At 54.3% G+C, this 23,575-nt stretch overlaps 1 protein-coding gene across 9 annotated transcripts in view; it reads right to left on the minus strand.

The window, feature by feature from the left end:
* The window catches only part of MPRIP (myosin phosphatase Rho interacting protein), a 153,170-nt gene that overhangs the window by 69,197 nt on the left and 60,398 nt on the right, over positions 1-23,575 (minus strand). For all 9 annotated transcript variants that reach the window (XM_073881824.1, XM_073881825.1, XM_073881822.1 and 6 more), the window contains one exon: positions 2,469-2,620. In XM_073881824.1, coding sequence (XP_073737925.1) covers positions 2,469-2,620 — 152 coding nt within the window. The remainder of the gene's footprint in view (positions 1-2,468; positions 2,621-23,575) is intronic.

Consider the following 23,575-nt stretch of genomic DNA (forward strand, 5'->3'; position numbering starts at 1 on the left):
ACCAGAGGGTGGTGAAGACAAGCTGCTGCTGGGGGCCGCTGGAGGGGCTGCAGGGGCCCAGGGACAGGTTGTCATGGTGCAAACCCTGCCTACTGGGCAGGGATGAGCTAGGCCCAGCCCCAGGATGAGGACGGGGGAAAGGGCCGGGTATGCTCCTGAGCCACCGCACAAACCTGGATGGCCCAGCCTACATGCAGGACCCAGAGAACACACCCATCTGGTATCCTGGTCCACCAATGACCTTGTCTACTCAAGCTGCACAGGAAAGGCAGTCCCCGCCTCTGTACGTGCAGTGACCTTAGGAGAGGGGATCAGGACAAGCGGTCCCCTGGCCTGTGGCAGGTGCCTGATGCTAGGATTTGGGCCACCCGACAGAGGCACCGTCAGCTGTGAGTTTCCTCATGCCATGTGGCAGACCATGACATCACTGACCTGGTCCCCCAGCTCACACATGCCCCAGCCTGTCCTGGGAACCCTGGACACCCCTTCCCATCCCTTGTGCTAATCAGGATCCTCCATGAGACCTAGCTCCCAAGGGGAGGGCTAGCTCTCCCCCAGGGCCTCCCGCAGGGCAGTGGCACCTCGGTACAGGTGTGCCTGCCAGACAGGGCCGCAGCAGCAAGCATGAGCCGGGAGGAGCAAGCAGTTCCGTGCTATACCTCATGCCTGCAGTCCCTTGTTCAAGGTCCTCGCATTTCCATAGCTTCAGTCTCCCAACTGTAGAATGAGGGGCTCTGTAAAAGCCCTCTCTCTATATTTTTTTTAAGTTTTATTTTTTAGTAATCTCTACACCCAATGTGGGGCTCGAACCCATGTTCCGGAACTCAAGAGTCCTACACTTTTCTGACTGAGCCGTCCAGGCTCCCTGAGCCCTCTACACTCCTAAACCATATGGTTCTAGAATTAAGACCAGAGAGAGGGAGAGGCAAAGTGGTCCTGCTGTTCGCCCCTAGGAGTTAAAAATGCAAACCTGCCTCTCTCCAAGGAAGAAGGACTCAGGGTGAGCTGGCACCCCCAGCAGAGGGTCCGCTGGTCACTGTGCAGGGCAGCTCTGGCCCTCAGCTCCAGCCTGACAGAGTGGATTTGAACTTCTGAACTCAGCAAAACCTGGGGACCTTCTGACCACTGTTCCCGCTTCCTCACACAGCGAGCAGCCTCGGCCTGAGACCCTGAAGCTCAGCCAGTATTCTAAGTCTTTTTACTTGTTGAAACCAAAAGCCTTCACCTTCTAGTTCCCTCCACTCTGCACTACAATAATCAGCCCAGTATCCCTAGCTCCGCCCCCCCACTCCCCAATTCACTTTCTCTCAAAGCTTTCTCAGCCTCGAAGGACCAATGGGATTCTCCAAGATCCAGCGCCTGAGCTCCTGGCCGGGTTTGCTGAGCCTGCTCACGACGCACGGACTGTGTGGCTAGGTCACACAGAGCTGGTAACAGGCGCCCCAGGAGCAAGGACTCCTGGAAGACACACACTGCATGAGCTCAGGAGCACAGAGCTCTGCTCGCCCAGACTGTCAGCTACCTGGAAACTTGGGCCCCCTTCCACCTCCCAGGGCTTCCCCTAAGCCTCCGATCAGGGCATGGCCAGGGCAGGGGTGTGACTCAGAGACTGTCTATTCTTTCCACCTGGACAAAGAAGGGCAGTGCATACAGCGGACCTGGAGTGAGTGCTGTGTGCAGGCCCTGAGAACGAGGAATGAAACACGGCCCCCGACCGTCAAGGGCCTACTGCTGGCTACAGGAGGCCAGATGTGCACCCAGACACAAAGAGCCAGCTGATGGTGCCCAGTGCCTCAGGGGGGCAGGTTTCCTGGAAGGGTGGACATTCGCTGCCTTCGCTGACTTTAACAGCCTCAAGGAAGGAGGGGTCATTCCAGACTGAAGGCAGGGTAGCAGCGAAGGCACGGAGCTGGTGGGCAGCACGGGGATGTGCGGTGACAAGCAGCTCAGTGCTGAGGAACACAAGGGTGGTGGGAGTGAGGCTGGAGGGCTGAGAAGGGGCCTCCTGAGGCCAGCCAAGGAACTTGGACTTGACTCCCAGGTAATGGGGCTTCAGGCAGGAGAGAGGCAAGGTCAGATGGGCTCTGGGGACCGAACCCCTTGTGCTCAAGTGATACACAGGTGGAGGGGTGAGAATGGAGGTGGGGAGACCAACGAGAGGCTGAGGGAAGCCGAGGCAGCCCTGGAAGTGGGGCAGCGCCAGCAGAGGGGGGCCCCCAGGGAAACGGGACATGGGGAGAGTTATGTGCATGTGGGGGTGACGCAAAGACAGGTGGAGGGTGAGGCCAGTTTCTGGTGTGGTGACTGGGCACATGGTGGCGCTGTGAAGAGAGAGGGACTCAGAAGAGGGGACACGCTTGGGGAAGAAAGTGATGGCGATATTGCCCAATTTGTGCCAAAAGGAACTGGTCCAAGAACCTGCTGGTAGGCAGGGGTGCCTCCTCCCAAAATGCCCAGGGCAGACTCACCCACTGATGATCTCCTTGGTTTCTGCCCGGATGAAATGCTCCTTCTCAGGGGTCAGAATGCACAGGGAGAACTTCTGGCCTGTCCGGCCCTCCCCATCCACCACGTCTGTGCACTGGTTCATGTTGATGGTGCCCTGAGGCAGGGTTGTGGGCTGCAAGAAGAAGACGGGGCAGGGAGTTACGCAGAGGCCAGCACTCAGGGGCCAGAGGAAGGCAGCATGGACGGTCCCCATATCCCCAGGCCCTCCCGGCCCTTGTCCCTTCAACAGGCACCTGAACCTCTCGCAGCTGTGTGGATCCCCAATTACAACAGAGGCAAAGGGTGGTGCTCTGCCTCACCCCCACCCTCATGGCCCCACTTCCTCCCTACCCATCCCAGGGAGGAGAGGTGACAGGCCTGCTCTTCTCGGAGGACACCCAGCTGGACATTCCTTCCTAGCTGGAGAACAAGATCCCAGCTGGTACTGGGGGAAGGGAGAGAGACAGGAAGGGGACAAGTCCGTAAGGACAGCTGGGAGGACAGAGGCAGCCAAGAGTCTGGTCTCACAGGGGTTACTGATCCAAGAGAGCAGTGAGAAAAAGCTCCAGAGGAGATGGTTCCAAAATAGCAAGGTTATTTTTAGAGGCAAGGAGGGAGCCGGAGAGAAGCCACATCCTGAAAGGCGGGCTGTGGGGCTGGCAGGCTGGAGCCACACATATATCATCAATGCTTTAAAGGTAGGCCAAGCCTGCTCGGGGCAGGTGACCGCCCCGCCACCTTCCAGGACTGCCCGCGAGGCTGCCTGGCCAGTGCCGAAACAACAAATAATAGCTTTTTTCCTTTTCTGACACCGTTAGACACTGAAATGAGGAAAAGAACACCAAGAACAAGCAAAGAAGGCATTAAGAGATTCCTACTGGGGTGAGGGTCAGCAAGGAGAACCTTCCTAAAGATGATCTGTTAGCCCTGCATCCTCTGGCCTCTCACCCTCCCCCCAAACAGGAAGCACTTTTGGGCGGGAAATGAGGCTCCATGGCTGTCACCATACCAAGGGCAAAGAGCTCCTGGCCTGGAGTCAGGCAAGGCACTACCTTAATGCGCCTTTCTGGTGGCTCTCACAGGGAGGAAAGCCTTGGCCAGGACCCCCGGTGGTGTGGGGCATGAGGTGCGGAGGCTGCCCCCACTTTCGGGACAGCTGCCAGCTTCCGTACTGAGCGCCCCCCAAGGACTCGGCGCTTCCTTAGTTGGGTTCCTGACGAAACAGCAGGGGGAGAAAAAGCGAATGGTGGCCAGCTAGGGTTCCTTTATCAGGTGCCTCCCTCCTAAAGCTCTGAGGGTAGGTCCTACCCCTGTCCAGCTGCAAGCTCCCTGTTGCCAGGCATGGGGAAGAGGCCTGGTCTGAAGGTCAGGATGCTGGGTCCGGTGTGGATGCCAAGCTCAGACCAACTATACCCGCTCCTGGAAACCCTTCTTCATCTGTCAAACGAGAGGAAGCAGGAAGCTCCTGGACCCCCTCCAGCTTGAGCGCATATGAGCTTCCTGGTACTTTCCAGGCCAACCCACCAGCATTTCTGACACACTGCCAGCTCCCTCCTCATCTGCTGGTACCCAGCTACAGAAGCCAGACCAGAGGAGCGCTGCGTTCCAGAGCCCTCACCCAGCACAGCTGCCGGCTCTCTGGTCCACTGGAGGGGGAAGAAGTAAGGTTCCCAGCTCTGAGAAGCCTTTCCTTATGGACTATCTGGGCTCAGCTCAGAATGGAGGTGGCAGGGCAGGAGAGCCAGCTGTGAGCTCACAGGGAGGCCTCTGACTTCAGGTGGGGACTGGAGGAAGGACCACAGTCCCACTTCTGACGGTGGGCCACATGCATACTAAGACCAGTGCTCTTCCTAGTACAGCAGCCCTGTAGTATCTCTCCTGGGCCCTCCTGGAGAGTCCTCGGGCTGAGGGGGGGGGGCCTTGGGGGGTTATCGGGGCCCACCAAGGGGGGTTTTCAGGAGCAGTGAGCAAGGGAGGAGGCCTGGGACCCGTCCACTGGTCTTCTGGCTGGAGAGACCCATAAGCATGTAGGGGTTGAGTCCCCCTCTCCAGATGAGCGCTGCAGTTTCAAGAGTGCACCCCTCCAACCCAGGGCAGGGCCCGCAGGATCCTTCTAGGCTTCCCCACCCCGCCTTGTTCCAGTTTCAGCCCCTCCACTCTTCAGAATTTCTAATCCCAGGTCTTCTCTGATGTCATGCCACTGCCCCATCTGAACCCTCTCTGGGCGAACTAGGGGTGGTGACTTCGGCTCTCTCAGCTCAGCCTACCCCACGCAGCAGCACACGCTCCCTGTTGGTACTGACAAGGCTCATGGATTCTCTGGGGTGGGTCCTCTGGTAAATGAAACAAGGACACTGATGCTGTGGACCACCGTGAGGATTAGGGCCATGAGCAGGACCACAGAGCCGAGAGGGGAGAGGAGACAGCAGAGGAGCTTTTCCAAGGTGACTTTTCCTCCTTTGTCCTTGATGCAACCTCCTCCCCCATGCTTGGACTCATGGGTGTCACAGCTGCCAGTGTAAGCCCACCTGTGACACATGGATGCGTGGACACGATAAGTTATCTACCTGTGCCACTGTGCCAACGCCTTATAAACTATCACACACACAAAGGAAAGCTAAACGGGGACAATAAAACACACCAACAGAGGTTGTAATACTTTCTTCTCACTATACTCTCTAGTGCGCCATCTGAAGGCACGTGCTCGTCTTTAGAAACTACTGTTCCAGGGTTCGGGGTCATGAACCTGCTCACCATTCCCTCAGGCACAGTAACTGTGTTTGCCGGACACATGGAAACCAGCTACTGGCGAGATTTCCCAGCTAACCCTGCAGCTGAACGCCGTCATGGGACCTAGTCACCAACCATGCCCTAAGACTTCCGACAATCTCTGTGGACCTCAGTTTTTTATGTGTGCAAAATGAGGTCCCTACCTCCTTCCAGAAGAGCTTTCAAAAAGGCAAAGACCTAACAGCTGCATGAAATGACCATTTATTTACTACCTGTGTGTCACCCTCTTTCATGCCTCCTTAAACATTACTCACGAGGCGGGCATTAGCTAATCCCGTTACATATGAGGAAAAGGGAGCAGAGTCGACGGCGGTCAGAAAAGAAGGGAGAACCGGAAAACTAACCCAGGTTGGCACTTGGCAAGCACTGTGCAAATAGTTCCTCCTCAGCCTCAATAGTGCCACGTGCGGGAAGAGGCCCCACCAGTGCCAGCGCCACCTGCCACCAAGCGGCTCACTGTCCTAGGTGGGCACTGAAGGCCAGGCCCCGGCCAGTGCGTCCTCTCATGACTACTCCCGCACCCCTCTGAGGCTGCCGACACCGCCACGCCACCCCCACTCGCCCCTTGACTAGTCGGCACTCAGCCACAGCTCTTGCACCCAGAGCCCGGGCAGATTCAACCGAGGGTCCAGCTGTGGCCCTCCCCACCTCAGGGCAGGAGCGGGCCATACCCATCTGCATTCTCAGCACGGAGGAGAGAAGAGATCTTTGACAACCCATCTCCTGACTAGGCCAGACCCTGCGCTTGGATATCTAGGCTGCAATCCAAATCCAGCCAGAGGGAACCCCTCAGCCCAATACCGTCAGCAGGGAGGCCGGCTCCATCTGACAAGCTCCCTGCTCTCATTCTGCACCTCCAGAGGTTAGCAATCCAGGACTCCTACCAGGCTGAGTGGCACCTAGTTTTGCTTGATTCCAAAAAAGGGATGGCTGTCTGCAGGCCACCCAACTCTGTTATGTTGCCAAGTTATGGGTTAAGTCCTCAGCCAGCAATGTCACCAGACGGCCCTCTAGCCTTCTGGGGGTCTCCAGTCCTCTTCCGGTCTCCACACCACACCTGCTAAGACGGTAGGGCTGCACTGGTGTCAACGAATCCCAAGGCCGAAGACTAAGGGCTAAGACGAGGACTAAGACAAGGGCCTCTCTCCAGGGATGTCACCAACGTGCTGCTGAGAACCCAGCCCTCCCGTCATCTGCCCACTGGCCCACAAAAGGCCAAGGGAACCTTTGTCCACTGCAGGTGGCCACCTGTCAGAGGTTTGCTTCAGAAGATCCTCCCACAGCAGCCTCACCACCTGGACAACCTCCAGCCCCATCCCTGGCCCAAGCAGGTGCGCTGTAGGGAAAACAGGTAGCCTCCACTTCTTGTTGGATCCGGGAAGTTTGGGAAGGTGAGCTTCTACGAGCCACGGAGAAAGAAGAGGGAAGTAAGCCAGAAGGACCAAGAGGGGCCATTTCGAGCTACCGGGGGCCCTCCTCCAGGCAGCTGGGCTTCTACAACCAGAGCCCGGGCAGGACTGGGATAGAATGGACATACTCCATCTTATGCTCCACTTCTCCAATCAGATGGGAGAACAGAGACCCACAGAAACAAAGGCTTTCCCCCAGCGCGAAGAGCTGCTCACAAAATCTCAAGGTCAAAAGTGCCTTTCAACGTGAAGGCCAACCCAGTGCACTGCAGGTCCTGCAACAGTTTGTGTATTTCAAACCTATCTGCCCACGACTGACAGAGAACCACGCATTCCGCGCTGGGAAGGACAGGTGTATGGGCACATACACACACACAGAATGAAAAATTAGGGAACGCTTTTACTCCGTGTCCTGTGTTCTGTATTATTGCTCCATCACACTCCCCACGACCCACCTGAGGAGGAGGAGGAGAAGCAGTGCTACTTGGTGTCAGCAGTCAGCCAGCACCTCTGCACACGGCCACAAGTAGGGGTGAGTATGCTCCAGGTAGGACGAGAAGACTCTCCCTTGCAGCGGGAGCCACTGTAGCGAGAATAATCCTAACCGTCTTCTACGGTCAGGCACGGCTCCGGAGAAGTACTTACAGGTTCACCCTGACGACAGCCTCAGGAGGAAGGCACTCCGACGGGCTTGCAAGTGGGGCTCAGAGTGGTAAAGGGACCTGGAACCCAGTGGGGTCACCCAGGTCAAGTGTGGCCCCGGGTGACTGCAGGACCTGTTGATGGGCAAGCTCAGACAGGGCCTACGCAGGAACATGATCTCCCCTGCCCTCCCCAGAGGGGAGAATAACGGCTCCCATAAGCTCCCGGACAGAGGCCTGCCGGGCAGCCACGCTGGAGGCTTGGTTAGGCCACCTGAGCCAGGCCCAGGGAGAGACCACATACATCCTTTCTTGGGGATTAAGGAGGTTAGACTGGAATTTCCTATGGCAGGAAGGTGGCCCTTGGGGAGCTTTGCTGGGTGAGTACTGCACCCCATCTCGGGCACCCCTGGAACCCCATGCCCTGACAGGAACACGTGCTGGTCACGATCACAGAGACTGTCTCTGGCTCTTCCTGCTACTACCAAACTGCTCACAGAGTCCCGAGTCTAACGAATCAGGAGTCCCTCTCTCAAGAGGTGGACACCACATGCCATCCAGGTGTAGAGCAGGCCACCTGATTCTCTGCCCTCCAAGGCCACAGTACTCCCCAGTGAGCAGCTCTCTTTAGACAGATACCCTCAGAGTCCAAGTTCGCAGAGAAAACTTGGAAAGACCCATGGAAAAGGAAGTCTTGAGACATATCCACGAAACCACCCAGAATCGGAGTGAGCAAAAGCCCCTGCTAGCCCCTCTGGCGGCTCAGAGAAGCCTTCCTCCAACCTCAGCGGGAGGCTCAGGGCAGCGGGGGATGGACGAGAAGCTGCCATAGGTGTCCGCCAGGCAGAACTTCTTTCCTCTCATTCCTTGCACGGGACGAAGCCAGCAAAGTCCCCTGCCCAGGCGTGTGGTCAGCCTCCCTTGGATCCTACAGTCCTTGTGGTTTACTGGGCAGTTTCACACCCATCCCCTACACCAGAGCCGCTAGCCGCACAGGTCTGTGTCTGTGATCTCACATGGCCTCATCTGGAGGAAGCGGTGATTCCGCACCCCTTCCTGCCCTTTAGGACTCCAACATGAACCCTAACTGCTACAGCTCTGCCCGCAGGAGAAGGCTGGGCCAGCCATGCTGGGGGCTACGGTGTGGAGAACCTGTCACCTGTGGACCCATCACCCCAGGGCGGGGGAGCCAAACATGACTGCGCTCCCAGCCCCTTCTTCCCCACAAAGGCTCAAAGATCTAATGTAGCCTCTGGGCTTTATGTTTCCAGAGCCCACGAGCCAAGGGCACACCACAGAACAGAATCCTAGCTCTGCCAATCACCACGTAAGTCACCTTGGGCAAGCTGCAAAGTTTAAGCTTCAGCTTCTACAAGGGTAAAATGGGAGGAACAATATCCTTTACTTCAAATGCAAAATGGAGCAGCTGCTACAGACAACAGTCTGGAGGCTCCTCAAAAAGTTAAACATGGAGTTACCATAAGGACTCAGCAATTCTGCTCCTAGGTTTACACCTCAAAGAACTGAAAAGAGGTGTTTGAACAAAACTTGTGCACAAATGTTTGTAGCAGCACTATTCACAATGGCCAAAAGGTAGAAACAGCCTAAATGTCCACCAATGGACGCATGGATGGCACTCAGTCAGTTGAGAGCCCAGCTCGCAGCTTTGGCTCAGGTCGTGATCTCAGGGTCATGGGACAGAGCCCGGCGTTGGGCTCCATCACTCAGTGGGGACTCTGCTTGAGATTCTTTCTCCTTCTCCCTCTGCACCCCCGCCTCGCGCTCTCTCCCTAAAATAAATAAATCTTTAAAAAAAAATGGACGCATGGATAAACAAAATGTGGTCTAGCCATACAACAGAATGGTATTCGGCCGTAAGAAGAATGAAACACTGACACACACTTTCAACGTAGATGAAAACATGACGCTAAGTGAAAGAAGCCAGAGACAAAAGGACAAACATTGTATGATTCAGTTTTGATGAAATATCCAGAATGGCAAATTCACAGAGACAGAGAGCAGATTAATGGTTGCTAGGGGATGAGTGGGCAAGTGGGGAATGAGGAGTGACTGCTTAATGGGTATGAGATTTCCATTTGGAATGATGAGAAAGTTCTGGAACTAGACAGTGGTGATGATTGCACAACATTACAAATGTACTAAATGCCCCTGAATTGTACCCTTTAAAGTGGTTAACACAGCAGTTTTTTGGTTATGTATATTTTACCACAATAAAAGAAATCCCTCACCTCACAGAGTTGCCATGAGACTAGAGAGGATACTGTTCACATAAAGTGAGGGCTCAAGGTTGGCACACAACCCAGGCTGCTTCCCCTGCTGTTTCTCAGTGCGCACGCACGCGTGCACGCACGCTCACACACACACACACACACACACACACACACACACACACACACCCTCCCCATCAAGCAAGGGGGTGGTGGTAAGAAGACAATTTATTCAGTACATTTTCTCTGAATGCTTGCCACAAGGAAAAGGGAGGAAGGGTTTGGGCACACGTGCCTCCTACCCGCGGACAGAGAAGAGGCCAGCAGGGTGAAGGGAGCGAGCTGGCCTGGCTCGACTGGAGGGAGTTGAGGCATCATGGGTCATCCTCTCCCTGAGAGCGGAGGGAAAGCCAGGCCTCCATGCCCACACTGGAGGCCGGCGGCTGGCCCAAGAGGACTACCAACAGGCTCTTGAAAATGACAGGCCAAACTGAGGGGTTTACCCAAGTGTAGCAGAGCAGGTCACCTTTATTTTCTGTGCCCTCCGGTCCCTATCTCAAGGCCCTGGGGGAGATCAGGGTCTGGTTTCCCACCACACCGCAACAGGGCCGGGTGGGAAGTGGGGTGTCTGCCCTTCTTTGGAGCACTAGACACTTCACCTGCACTGGGTCCCCATAAGCTCCCAGGCACAGGCAGGCCCACGTCTGAGTGTTGCCTCCACTTCTTTCCTACTGCCCAACTTACTGTCATCCCACTGCCCACTGATCCAGATCGAGTTGGAAATGGGAGCCTCAAACCTGGGAGTGTCCTCAGGGAGGCATGGCAGGAGCATCCAGCACACAGTGGGAAGGTCTGTGGATTCTCTTCTCCCAGGCATGGCGCTCGGTTCCTCAGCACTGTTCAACAGTTAGAACCTAGGGCTAGGCCGGCCTCCCTGTGGCTGCCAGTACTGGCCCCAGAACCGTTCATGAGCAGAAACATGGCCGTGCCGTAGCGGCTCCCACGGTCTCAAGCCCAAGCTCTCTACCCTGGGTTTGAGGCTCTCAAGAGCCCCTTCCTCACAGGCCCAGGTGACCTACCGATAAACAGGCTGGCTTCCGTAAGAGCCATTTCCTGCCAGAAATGTCTGCCTCACATCCTTTACTTCCTGGATGGTCACTCTGTCCTCTCTGAAGGAAAGAGCCCTGCATGTAGTCCTGAGCCCACTTACAGGCCTGCCCATCTGTTCTCCATGCTAGACGGTAAGGTCCTTGATGAAATGAATTATGATTTTCCTCTATATGCCTATATGCTGGCACTCTTCATAATGAGCCTTAGCACATACTTTTGAATGATATATGAAACAAGCCAACCCCTCTGTTTATACTGCAGATTCACTGTGTAAACATGCTTTATTTATAAGTATTTTATAACATATACAACATAATAAATATTGTAAATGTTTCCTTTCTAAAGTAGGAATACCCACCCTTGCAAAATCCCGTTTGTTAAGTGGACAGCAGGATGCTCCTCATGCAAAGGTGAGACAGTAACAAATCCTCCACTGTCTGAGGTGCATGAGGGGCAGGAGCTGGTGTGAAGGAGATGCAGGGCCCAGAAAGGGAACCTGACCTTCGGGGGCCTGTGTGGTTCTAAGCACCAGCCCTGGGGCCAGGACCGTTGCAACTGGCAGATGATCAAGTTGAAAGGCAAGAGGTGGTGTGGCCATACTGCGTAATTCCATTCACAGGAAATGGCCAGAACAAGTAATTGGATAGAGACAGAAAGGAGATTAGTGGTTGTGTGTGTGGGGGGGGATTAGGGGTGATACGTAAGGGGTACAGGGTTCCTTTGGCTGGGGTGGGGGAAGGAGAATGTTCTAAAATTGGACCATGGTGATGCCTGGACAATCCTGTAACCACAGTAAAAGGCGATTACTCGTATACTTACAAACAAAACACAACACCACACAGGTACAGAAATAATCAAGATGTGATGGCTGACAGGGGAGGCCCTCGGAGAGACCTACGTGGCTCTACTCAGGCTCCTGCAGGAAGAACACGCACAGCCTGCTGCCTCCAACCCAGGCCTGGAAGGTGCTTGAGGCCAGGCCCTCTGCCCGCCCTCTGCCCGGCGTTTCAGGCGTGCAAGCCAAGGCCCAGACAGGCACAAGCACTAAAGCCCAGCTTTCCAAATCCTGACCTCCCTCAACACATGACCTCTACTGCGGCAGCTGGCGCCAACCAGCCCCGCAGAGCTAACCTTCAACCTACCAGGCTCTGACGTGCATTCACACAGACGGCATGGCTGAGCACTTATCACCTCGGAGGTCCCCTTTCCAAGATTCGGCTCTGGCCCCATCCAGGGGCGGGTGGGCTTTCGGGGGCATTCAGGGCTTCCACGGTTTCAGCAGAAAGGGGCCCACAAATGAGGGAGCATTTGCTAATCCCAAGCAGCACCGGGAGCTACACTGGAGCTGTAGCCTGGGAGCGACCGGAAAGGAGAGGGGTTGCTTAGCCCAACACGGTATGTGTAGGGGAGCTGTGCAAATGACCCACTCGGGGCTTTGTCAGTCAGCCAACCTCCCTGCCTTTGTGGGGCCTTGTTAGGGTTGGCTAAACTTATTTTGTTAAGGGAGAAAAGAATAAAACAAGGACCTTTTTCACTTGCTGCCAATGCCAGGAAGTTCCTTCTTGTACCTGCTGTGCCAGACTGGCCTACTGGCTGCACAGCAAAGACACACACGCTCCCAGCAAGCAGTCGAGGGCCCTCAGCCCTCCTTGGGAAGCCATCACCACTCGACCAAGGCTCACCCTGCTCCTAAGACTGCGGGCAAGGGAACACAGGAATGAATACCTTTATCTTCCTTACCCACCCAATCAGCACGGCAGCAGGATTCCACAAGAACCAAGTGCCTACTACGCCATACGTCACAATTAAACTGAATCAGAGACCTAAATTTTGTAAACGCAAGAGCAAAAAATACCCAACTCTTAGTAAGAAGACAAGGCCAACAGCTTTGTAACATTGGATTTGACAATGATTTCTTGGCTATGACACCAAAAGCACAGGCAACAAAAGAAAGAATAAGCTAGACTTCCTCAATATTCAAAACTTTTGTGTGTCGAGGGGCACCTGGGTGGCTCAGTCGGTTAGATGTCTGCCTTCAGCTCAGGTCATGATCCCAGGGTCCTGGGATGAAGCCCCGCATCTGGTTCCCTGCTCAGCGGGGAGCCTGACTCTCCCTCTCCCTCTCCCCCTGCTCATGCTCTCTGTGTCGAATAAATAAATAAAATCTTAAAAAAAACCCACACACAACTTTTGTGTACTGAAGGACACTAGCACAAGAGTGAAAAGGCAACCCGCAGAATGGGAGAAAATAGTTGCAAACCACGATCTGATAAAGAATTAAGTGAAGAATATATAAAGAACTCCTCAAACTCACTGGCAAAAAAACAATAAATGGACTAAAGACTTGGACAGACATTTCTCTAGAGAAGATAAACAAATGGCCAATAAGCACATGAAGAAATGTTCGACACATCATCAGTTATTAGGGAAATGCAAACTAAAACCACAAAGAGATATAACTTCATACCTACTAGGATGGCTTTAATTTAAGAAAATAAATAAAAAAGAGAATGACAAATGTTGGCAAGGATGAGGGGAACTGAAACCCTGTGCACTGCTAGTGGGAAGATAAAATGGTATAGCCACTGAGGGAAACAGTTTGGCAGGTCCTTGAAAAATTAAGCACAGAACGACCATATCATCCAGCAATTCCACTTCTAGGTATACACCCAGAAGAACAGAAAGCAGGGGTTTCAAGCAGATATTTGTACATCCATGCTCATTTTAGCATTATTCACAATAGCAAAAAGGCAGAAACAACCCAAGTGTCCACTGATGCATAAACAGATAAACAAAATGTGGCATACACATACAAGAGAGTATTACTCAAGCCATAAAAAGGAATGAAGGTCGGATACATGCTATAACATGGATGAACTTAAAAACATTACATTAAGTGAAACATACCAGACAGAAAAGGACAAACATTATTGTTTAACTGCTCTGGAGTTTCAGTTTGGGAAGATAAAAAAAGTTCTGGAGATGGGTGGTGGTGGTGGTGGTGGTGACGGTTGCACAACCATGTGAATGTACTTGATGTCATGAACTGGATGCTGACAAATAGTTAGGAATAGTGTTGTGTTATATACATCTGAACACACACACACACACGCACACATACACACTCACAAAGAACCAACCGTCCAAGCCAACTTGGATTCCCATGCTGGGAAGAACGGCATCACGAACAACAGAAACGGCGGCAGGCAGAAAGAAATGCCTCATGTAGGCTGACCCGCTCCTGTGTGGAAGTGACCATTCTAGAGATCATTCTAGCTGGCCGAGTCTAGCCCAGCTTACAGTGGCCTTGCATGAGGTCCTCCCCAGCACAGAACAGAGGCCTCAGCGGGCACAGACCCTAACCCTCCCACCCTCCGGCTTCCTCTTCCTACCTCTCCCCATTTCTAATCCTCCACTCAAGGGCAGGAAGGAGCAACACCTCTCCCCCCGCAAAGTATGGGCCCCCAGAACCCTGCCGCTCTTCTCTCCTACAGGGTATCAATACTTCCTACCACAGCTGGACCTAGACGACATAAGAACTATTTTCCTGGAAGGTGTGGTGACCTCAGGTACAAACTATGTACAAATGAGCATCTGTTACAGGTATGAGCCTTCTGACTTGAAGAGGACTAGTATGGTTTAGCACACTGGCCTAGTTTGCCCCAGAGCCAGCAAGCTTACTTCCTGAGCTCCGGCCCTTGAAGTCAATCTCCGTCCCCCCTCAAGAGAGCCACTAAACCCCGCCTTTACAGTTTGCCTTTCTTGGTTTGCACCTGGCACCTCCCCCCCCCCCCCCCCCCCGTTCTCTGCCTGCCTGTGCAAATGTGCCTTGTCTCGACCTCTTCTCCTGGGAGGTCATATAGTCTTTGGGAGCCAACCTAGAGGACTCCTGACTCACACCTGGGCCTGTGGGCCTGTGGCCCCTGCCGAAGTTCTCAGGGCCCTGATGCTAGTTCTACTTTACACTTACAATCCCATCTACTGATAGTGAAAGGAGTCTTCAAGGCCCTACCTATAAGTCCATGTAATCACTTTAGAACTTGCTACACATATGTTTAGGTAAAGACAACAGGTTTTTACTGAGCACCTACTTTATGCCAGGCTCTGTGCTTGGTTGGTGCTGGAGGGAGGTGAGAACAGGACAAAGGGCCACCCTGGAGAAGTTCACTTTATTCTTGTGGCGATAAAGGTAAACAAGAGGAAAATAAAAAATGACCCCATTTCCAGTAGTCAAATCAGTGGCTAGAAGGACAGGGAAGCAAGCAGGGGGCTAGGGAATGCTGGGCGCTGGGCACGCAGGGGGCTGAGCAAGGCGGAGGGAAGGAGAAAGGGAATGCTAAGGCCCCGAGGCAGGGACGAGCTGGGCCCGGCCTGCTGTGGGACCGGGACAAAGGGGGTCCAAGGTGGCCACAGCCAGCCGGGCCTGGAGGACATGATCTGCTCTGGAGGTGTGCCAGGGCAGGCGGCGTGGCCACAGTTCACAAGAATCCTCTGACCCCAGACAAGTGAGGCAGGCGGAGGAAATGATGGCCCAGACTGGAATGCTGATGGCATGTGGGGTGCAGAGTGACTGACTCTGGGGTATGTTGAAAAGACAGAGCCAAAAGGACTCAAGGCCGAGGCTAAGAAAAAAGAGCAGCCAGGGATGACCGTTACGATTTAGGCCTCAGTGACTCAGGGCTAGAACACGGGTACTAAAGAACTATCTTTTTCTTTCTTTCTTTTTTTTTTTTTTTTGTGCTTGGCCTATATTCCAACTACCTTTTTTCTATTTCCCTGCCTTCACAGAAAACAGACCCTCCTGGGCTAATGCCGCAAGTGATGGGACTCGGGCAGCCAGGATGAGAAGGTAAGTGGAGCTGCAGAGGCAGACACACAGCAGGCCGTTTACTGTGGGGGCAGGAGGGGCTCTGGGAGACCACTATGGGCTGGCGGAGCGGACAGCCTGGCCGGAGCAGGGGTGCGGCAGGAAAGGGAGCAGGATGGGTCCAGGGGTGAAGGGCAGAGCAGGAGCACCGGCAAGGCAGGGTCTGAGGAATGAGGGAGGCCAAAGGGGCGTGGCAACCTAGAAAAGGACTTGAACTCAGCTTTCCTCCTCCATCTCGGATGCGATGGAGATGGAAGCCGGAACAGTCCCTGTCAACAGTCATGTCACTTCTCAACAGAAAGAGCTTGCTTCTGCGAAAGGATCATGTCCATCAGAGTGGAAGGCCCGACACATCAGGGAACCAGCAGGTGACAAAGCAGGGCCCTGAGGGGTCAGACGGCCCAAGGGCACACAGGCAGCTGGGCAGAGCTGACCTCAGCCCCATGAAGCCCAGGGCCACCAGGAGGCCCCCTGGAGCCAAGAGAGCTAGTGCTGGTGCCACCAACAGAGAAATGCCCAGGTCCTCCCTTGTGGGTGGGGGCGGCGTAGGATTTGGCAGCTGACACACAGCCCCAGCAGGCCGCTCGGTCCTCCCTTGCTCCCTGCCCCCCCAATCCCCAGCTGCTCTGAAACGCCTCTCTAGGCAGCCCCAGCCCCAGCCCCAGTCCAGGGAGGCCATCTTCCTCCAGAGGAAGGAGCACAGCGAAGGTGGCTTGAGGACGGGGCTCCCACAAGTCGGGACTTAACAAAGGCCAGAAACATCCCAGAACTTGGTTCACAGGAGTGACAGGCAGTGAGAGAAGGGTCCCAAATAGAGGGAGGCCTACAGGAGCCGACTGAAGGAGCCAGGGCTGTTCAACTTAAGAGAAGGAGGGATGACTGAGGAAGGGCTGGGGATACAGGATAGGGCCGTGGTCTCCAAAAATCAGCAGTTCAACAAACATGCACCGGACCCTAGGCCCTGGGGACCGTGATGAGTAATACGTGGCACCTGCCACACAGAGGTCAGAGCAAAATAAAGGCATGAACACAGCCTGGAGGAAGCATGGCATAAGGAGGCCAGGAACAGGCCAGGAAAAAGGGGGCCAATGTCTTAAAAGCTTCTCGTGGCACCAGGATCAGACGAGTCCGGGAAGCAGTAGGCTCGGGGAGCAGGAGCAGACACGGAGTTCAAGTGGAGATGAGGACAGGCACTGACTAAGGCTCCCTCAGTACATGAACACGTTGTCCCTGTAAATCTGAGGCTGGCACCATCTCCACTGTGGATAAAGAAAAAACACTCAGAAAAGCAAAGCAACTACTACCAACACGTTCATCCATTTAGTAGATCTCTATGGAGCACCGACTAACGTGCTGGGCACCCACTGGAGGCACTGGGAACGCAGTATTGAACAAAGCTCAAAGAATCTCTGGCCTCATGAGGCTGACCTTCCAGGCTGAAGTCAGGTAACAGAAATAAAGTATCAGGTAGCAGTTAAGGGCCAGAGCGGAAAATGAAGCAGGAGCAAGCATGGAGGAGTCTGGGGCAGGGGGTCATTTTGAGGAGGGCAGGTGGGCAAGGCGTCCCCCGGGCAGGGGAGCAGAAATAAGGGAGTGAGGCGCAGGGAAGGGGTGGGGGGTAAACCCAACAGCAGGGAACTGGAGCGTAGGTCTGACCGCACAGCAAGCCTGGGACACGATGGGGAAGCGGGAAGCTGACAAGGCTGCCAGTCCTCTGTCCACGTGCCGAGGGAACTGCTGATGGAGGATTCAACCCTTGGTTCCCCTGTGTTGGTCCTGCTGCTTTGGTTTAATCAGACAGAAGAGTCTAAAACAGTCTTACAACTAGAGCGCAACTAGTCCTGAGAAGGATGCCAGGCCTCCAGGGTCACTCGCTCCCCAGCATCATCCCTTGCCACCGCCACCAGCCCTCCCGCTAGAGGCAGCAAACAGAGGCTCCTGGATAAACAGGTCACAGCGCCGAGGCGCCCAGGGCACAGGGAGATGGAGGGAAGCCCTTGGCAATGCTGCAGTCGTGACCCGAGTGCACCCACTTGCTAACTTCGCCCCCCCCATGCCAGCCCCACTTGTCCGGGGCTGCACACCTGCCTGGGCTCCCTGGCAGGGGGCGGGTCTTCCCTTCCTTCAAGGGCAACTCTGCTGGCACCTCGTTTCACAGCCATTCCTGGCTTCCCCATCTACAGCGACTTCCTCTTTCTCCAAGTTTCTACGGTACTTCTTTTTTATTTGACTTATTTCAATTTTATTGGAGAGAGGGAGAGGGAATGAGAGAATCCCAAGCAGCCTCCTGCTGCGCGTGGAGCCAAACGCGGGGCTTGATCTCATGACCCTGAGATCACGACCGGAGATGAAATCAAGAGTCAGATGCTTAACTGACTGAGCCACTCAGGTGCCCCTCTATGGTACTTCATTTCTAAATAAACTTTATTTCAGGATAGACTTAGATTTACAGAAAAGTTGTGAAGCTAGTACAGAGCGTTCCCACATACTCTTCACCCATTTTACCCTATTATTAACACCTCGCACCAGTGTGGTACATTTATTATAATTAATCAGTCAATAGTGGTCTATGATTAACTGAAGTCCCTACTTTATTCCGATTCCCTTAAGTCTCTTCCTAACATGCTGATTCTGTTCCAGGACCCCACATGACATTTAGTCATCATGTCACCTTAGGCTCCTCTTGACTGTGACACTTTCTGAGACTTGCCTTATTCGTGATAACACTGACTGGCCACATATTCTGTAGAGTACCTCTGCATTGGAATTTGGCATTTTTCTCAGGGTTCGCCCGGGGCTCGGGATTTGGGGGAAGAAGAGCGCAGTCCTATCCAGGGCACAGGACTTCGCACTGTTGGCGCTGACTGCGACCACCCGGCTGCATTCTAAAGTTACTGCTTCCCCTGCCTTAGGAGGGGGCAGCCCACGCATGAGGAGTGGGGACTTAGCACCACCTCCCCGAGCGGGGAGTTACTCGGAATTCTCCTGCAAGGAGATTTTCTTCCTTCTTGTTTATTTCTTCATTCAATCATTTACTTACATGGACTTGTGGATATTTATTTTATACCTTGGATTATAATGCAGGTGTATTCTGTTGCTCGAATTCTGTCTGTTGCTGTAGCTGCAGTCACTGAGGAGGGCCTCCGCAGTTGGCTCCTGTGTCTCCCTGACAGATCCCGTCGCTGTGCGCACAAGCACATTCTCCAAGCACTCCCTTAATATCTGACGCTACAAGGTGCTCCAGACCCAGCCTGCGCATTTCCGGCCCCGGTCCTAGAGCTGGCCACTTCTCCAAGGAGCCCTGCTTAGGAGCTTAGACAATGTACTTAGAACCAAGACCTGGGGGGGGCTAGGTATGCTCGCTGCTGCTGGGGTGTTGCTGCCTCCAGGCCTTCTCGGCTGACAGCACAGAAATGGAGGTGCACAGAATCTGTCCATGTCCACCCACCTACATCCCCGTGCTCGCTCTCTCTCTCTCTCTCTCTCTCTCTCTCTGTGTCTCCTTATATAAGTCTATTAAACTAAACATACTGATGGCTCTGACTCTAATCCAGTGCCACACGGACCGCGCTAGCCTCTCCCCTTGTCTGCCTGGAAGCACCCACTCCAACAGCGGCCCCACTGTCGGCCATCCGTTTACAGAACTGTCCAGTTGCGGCACACGGGCACAGTAGTTCCAGAAGTGTTAACCAGTCCCCCACAAAAAAGAACGTTATCCACTAGGACACAGTGCTCACGTGCACTCCCTTCTGTCTTTAGTCTTGCACACACTGCTCATTTCCGGAGGGGCACACCTCTTTCTTACATCACTGCCTGCAGTCTCTTCCGGCGAAGGCCCAGGGAAAGAGAGCCTGTCCGAGTTCCCCATACACCCAAGAGTTGAGCAGTGAGTAGAGCAGATACTAGAAGAATATGTTATACCTGCTGTATGAGTTTTTGGGCCCCCTCTCCCAGTACATGTTACATTAGGAGGGAAAGGAGAAGACTAAAGACAAAAGGGAATGAGGGGGGGGGGGCTCAAGGCACCCCCTGGCAGCAGCGGCCCTTCAGGCCTGTGGGAGCAGTCTCTCGGGGCCCGGGGCAGGTGGGAGGGAGCCGCTCTGGGAAGGAGGGGGAGGCTGCCACACAGGCAGGCGGGCTGGAGCAATGGTGGCCTTATATGGAGATTCCCACATCCCAGGTCCTGGCCTTCAAATCTGCCTTAGCTTGGGAGGAAGGGGGTGCTGCTGTTCCACACAGTTGAGCTGCTTTCCTACCTAAAGGCCTGCCAGGTAGATCCCAGGAAAACAAGCTGCTCTTCGCTCCGGCAACCCTGAAAGTCACTTGGCTGTCAGGAGCCGTGACATCCTCCAAAGCCGTCTGCAGCAACCTCCCACTCACCCTTGGTACAGCAGTCTGGAGCAGGGAGAAGAGGCTCTAGGGGACCAAGGCCTCACCAGAAAGGCTAGAAAGAAGGCAAGCAGTCTTAAAATGCAAGGTTTCAGAGCTTACAGCAATGGTTCTCCATTTCAGCTGAATCATGGAATCACCTGGGAAGATTTTTAAATAGACACTCCATGCCCAGAGACTCAGATTTAAATTTTCGGGGGGGAGGTGGGCTTGGGCATCAGAATTATTAAAAAGTCCCCTAATGCTTCTAATGTCCACACAGGGTCGGGAACAACTGCCTCAAGGGGAGACCCTGATCTCTGTGATGCCGCAGCAGGCTCACTCTGCGGCTGGCTGGCTGGCTGGCCCAGGGCGGCCAGCCAGCTGGATTAAGTCACTCACAGCTTTTGGCTGGGCCAAAGAGGACCCGATGAAAGCAAAGACAGAGAGGGAGAGCAGAGACAAAACACAGCTGGGAAGAGCTTGCTGGTAGAGGGGGGAGGTGGGGATGGAGGGGGTACGGAGGGAGAGCGGATGCCACTGGAGATGTGATTTTATAAGGGGCCCAGCACCCAGTGCTATGGACTGCACCCACCCCCAAAACCCTGCCAGCCACGATGAGGAAGGAAATGCAACCCTCAGGCATCCTGAGGGGAAAGGGACGGCGGGGGAGAACGGCAGTTTCCCCTCCAGTGACACGGTGAGACCCCTGGGAAAATGGAGGCCATGCTAGGCGACCATGCCACCTGTGAAGATGGGGGGGGAGGGGAGGTAACCAGGGCCACAGCATTTCTGTGTGATGACAGGGGGCAAAGCCCCGAAAAGCCCTGGCCCCAGGAAGAGGTGCCCTGCAGACCCAGCAATTCGGAAAGCAGACTCCTGCTTCCACAGCCCCTGTCCTGAGCTCTGGGCCCAGCTCCGCATGCTCCGCATGGGTGGTTCAGTGGTAGAATTCTCGCCCGCCAGCTCCTTGGCCTCTGCTCAGTGCCAAGCGTCGGCTGGAGCACAGTGCGTGCAGGGGGGCTCGCTGCCCACGCCGGCGATGTGCTGAATCGCAGAGCACACACAAGCGGAGCACACACACTCATACACCCCTTCCCATCAACCATGTTGCCGAGGCTCGGCAGCAAACAGGCCTGGGGCCACCACAGGGCTCAGCTTAACAAGACCCACTCAAACTGGAAGCCCACACTTTAAATCACCCTCTGGGGAGAAACGCTCAGATTTATTTCAAGAATACAAATGTGCTAGAGACAGAGAAACTCAAGCTTGCAACATATCCGGAACCACTGGGCTTCCCTAGTTGTCCAGGTTTTGGAACATCAGGGGAAAAGGGGACGGGGGTGGTCACAAGAGGCCCCTGGCAGAAGACCCTCAAGGATGACCTGGCCCTGGGGCCTATGCACCGAGTCCACCAGAATACAGGCTAGGCCAGAGCGACGGCCCTCCATGCCTTCCCTTCCCTGCCAGGGACACCGGACTCCAGGCTTCCCGCAGGGTGCCCAGGACAAATTGCAGAGGAAACCTGCTCTGTGGTCAGACCCGGGTATCCACTGGCAACAGCAGCCCCAGACTCAGGGTGCACCTGCTACACATGTGGAGAGGGAAACCAGCCTGGGACTGACAGCCCAGAAATTTCTCTAAGGACAGGCTCTGTGCCCAAATGCCATGGAGTCAGGAGCAACGTGAACAGGGTCCAGTCCTGTCCGGGTTCCCCCATCACTGGAAAGAGGTTGAGCCACCTGGAAGAAGCACCTTCTTCTTCTCAGACGCACATGCTTCTCCTCAATTCACAGAAAAAACCCACAAGCACCAACACCCTCCCTCCTGGGGTAGGGAGCCTGGAGGACATCAAAACCTGACAGCCTTCTGGTTAAACTTCAAATCGCAGAAGCAGGAGCAAAGAAGTAATTGTGTGGAAGATGGAAAGCCTTCAGAGAGGAGGGGGCTTGACGTCAAGTTTCTCTTCAGCTTATTCCCTGCTTTCAAAGATGGCACCACCCCCAGTGAAGGGATTTATGAGGATGAGATCCTCTGCAAGCACTACACGAAGGCTCACACTGACAAAGAAGTCCTTATTCTGGATGCTCTCTCTTGCCTCTTTCCTACTGGCAATTTCCAACCAACCTCAGAAATCCCCACTTCCTGGGGCTCTGCACTGACACAGTAATGTTTTAAGACCGATCTTTAAAATGTGCCATTCCCAACCTGTTCTTCCAAGGCTGAGAACACTTACAGACTGGTCGGTTACAGAGGCTTAGCAGGAATTTTTATGCACACATGGGGTCTTTTTTTTCACTATCATCAACCCTAATGAAAACCCAGCCTCTGAGATAAACAAAGGTCTTGCTTATAACAGGGGCTGACATGTCTCCCCCCATGAACCAGCTCTCCACCTGGAGTCTGTCCAATTGGCCTGGCGAGAGCCTTCAACAGGTCAGAGGCACTGAGAAACTCAGGAGGATGAATCCTGGACCAACAGCGATCCTGTGGTGGGCCCTGTCCAGGGCCTCTGAGGCCTGTGGGTGGGCAGGAGGAGGGTTATTTGGAAGAGCGGTCTCCAGAAGTGTTCTTGGAGAAACAGCCCCTCTCTCAGGAACAATCTCAACTCTTTTGACACCACAGGCTTTCTCACACCAGGCTCTGTGCTTCTCCTCGCTGCCTGCCACCATCAAGTCCTCTGGGCAGAGGCGGAAATGTCCAGAAACGACCACAGGCTTGCTGGGAAGGACCCACATCATGGGAATCAAATTTCCTTTCACTCGTCAACCATTCAATGGACTCATAACTACTGAGTACCTCTGCTGCGTCAGCAGGGTTGAAGGGACACAATGGCCGAGGACAGCGCCCCCCAGATCCTCACCCTGGAGGAGCTCCCCCAACCCACCTGGAGACGTTGCACTTCCTGATTTAGGTGCTGGCTACACAGGGATGCTTCGTTTGTGAGAACTCATCCAGCTGTACCTTGTGATGTGCAGGCTTTTCTGTATGTACGGTTTACTTCAATAAAAGGTTCATTAAAGGCCTCCCTTTGGGTGGAAGACATCCTATGTCCTATACGGTGCAGGAACTGTCATTTAAAAAACTAAAGTGTAAAAAAAACCAAGACCAAAACCCAAAACAGAAAACCTAAAGTGTATTAAAAAGGCCCTGCCCAGGTCACAGAGCACGGCCCCTTCTGAAGAGCTGAATGGTTTCCAGAGGAACAAGGCCGGGCTTGAAAGCATCTCCTGCGTACAGGACTTCAGATGGTCCGAAACAGCCTCTTCTGTGCCAGGGCCTCCAACAGAACTGCCACCGCCAAGTAACGGACCCTCCCCCTTCTGCCTCACTGGATGTGACTTGAAGGCAAAATCTGCCAACTGGCCCTGGAGACATGTGCTTTCTCATCCCAGGGACCTCAGAAGGCCAGAGCAGTCCTGCCCCACTAAGAGCAGCATGGGGTTAGGGGGGTTCCCACACAGTTTTAAGAGCAACCCTGCCAAAATACATCTGCCCTGGGCAACCCTGGGACTCAGGAGATGGCTGGCCAGGGAATGGTGGCAGAGGCCCCTGCAGAGCTGGCCTGGAGCCTGCAGGTGAAAACGGTCTGACAGCACCATCCGGCCCTCCCTCTGCTCCCTCCGACCACAAGGGCAGGCAAACCCGCACTGTGAGCAGAAGACAGCGCTCCCT

This window comes from Callorhinus ursinus, unplaced genomic scaffold (assembly GCF_003265705.2).
Source record: "Callorhinus ursinus isolate GAN/ISIS: 27379988/994484 unplaced genomic scaffold, GSC_fseal_2.0 scaffold43, whole genome shotgun sequence".
Classification (NCBI taxonomy): Eukaryota; Metazoa; Chordata; class Mammalia; order Carnivora; family Otariidae; genus Callorhinus; species Callorhinus ursinus.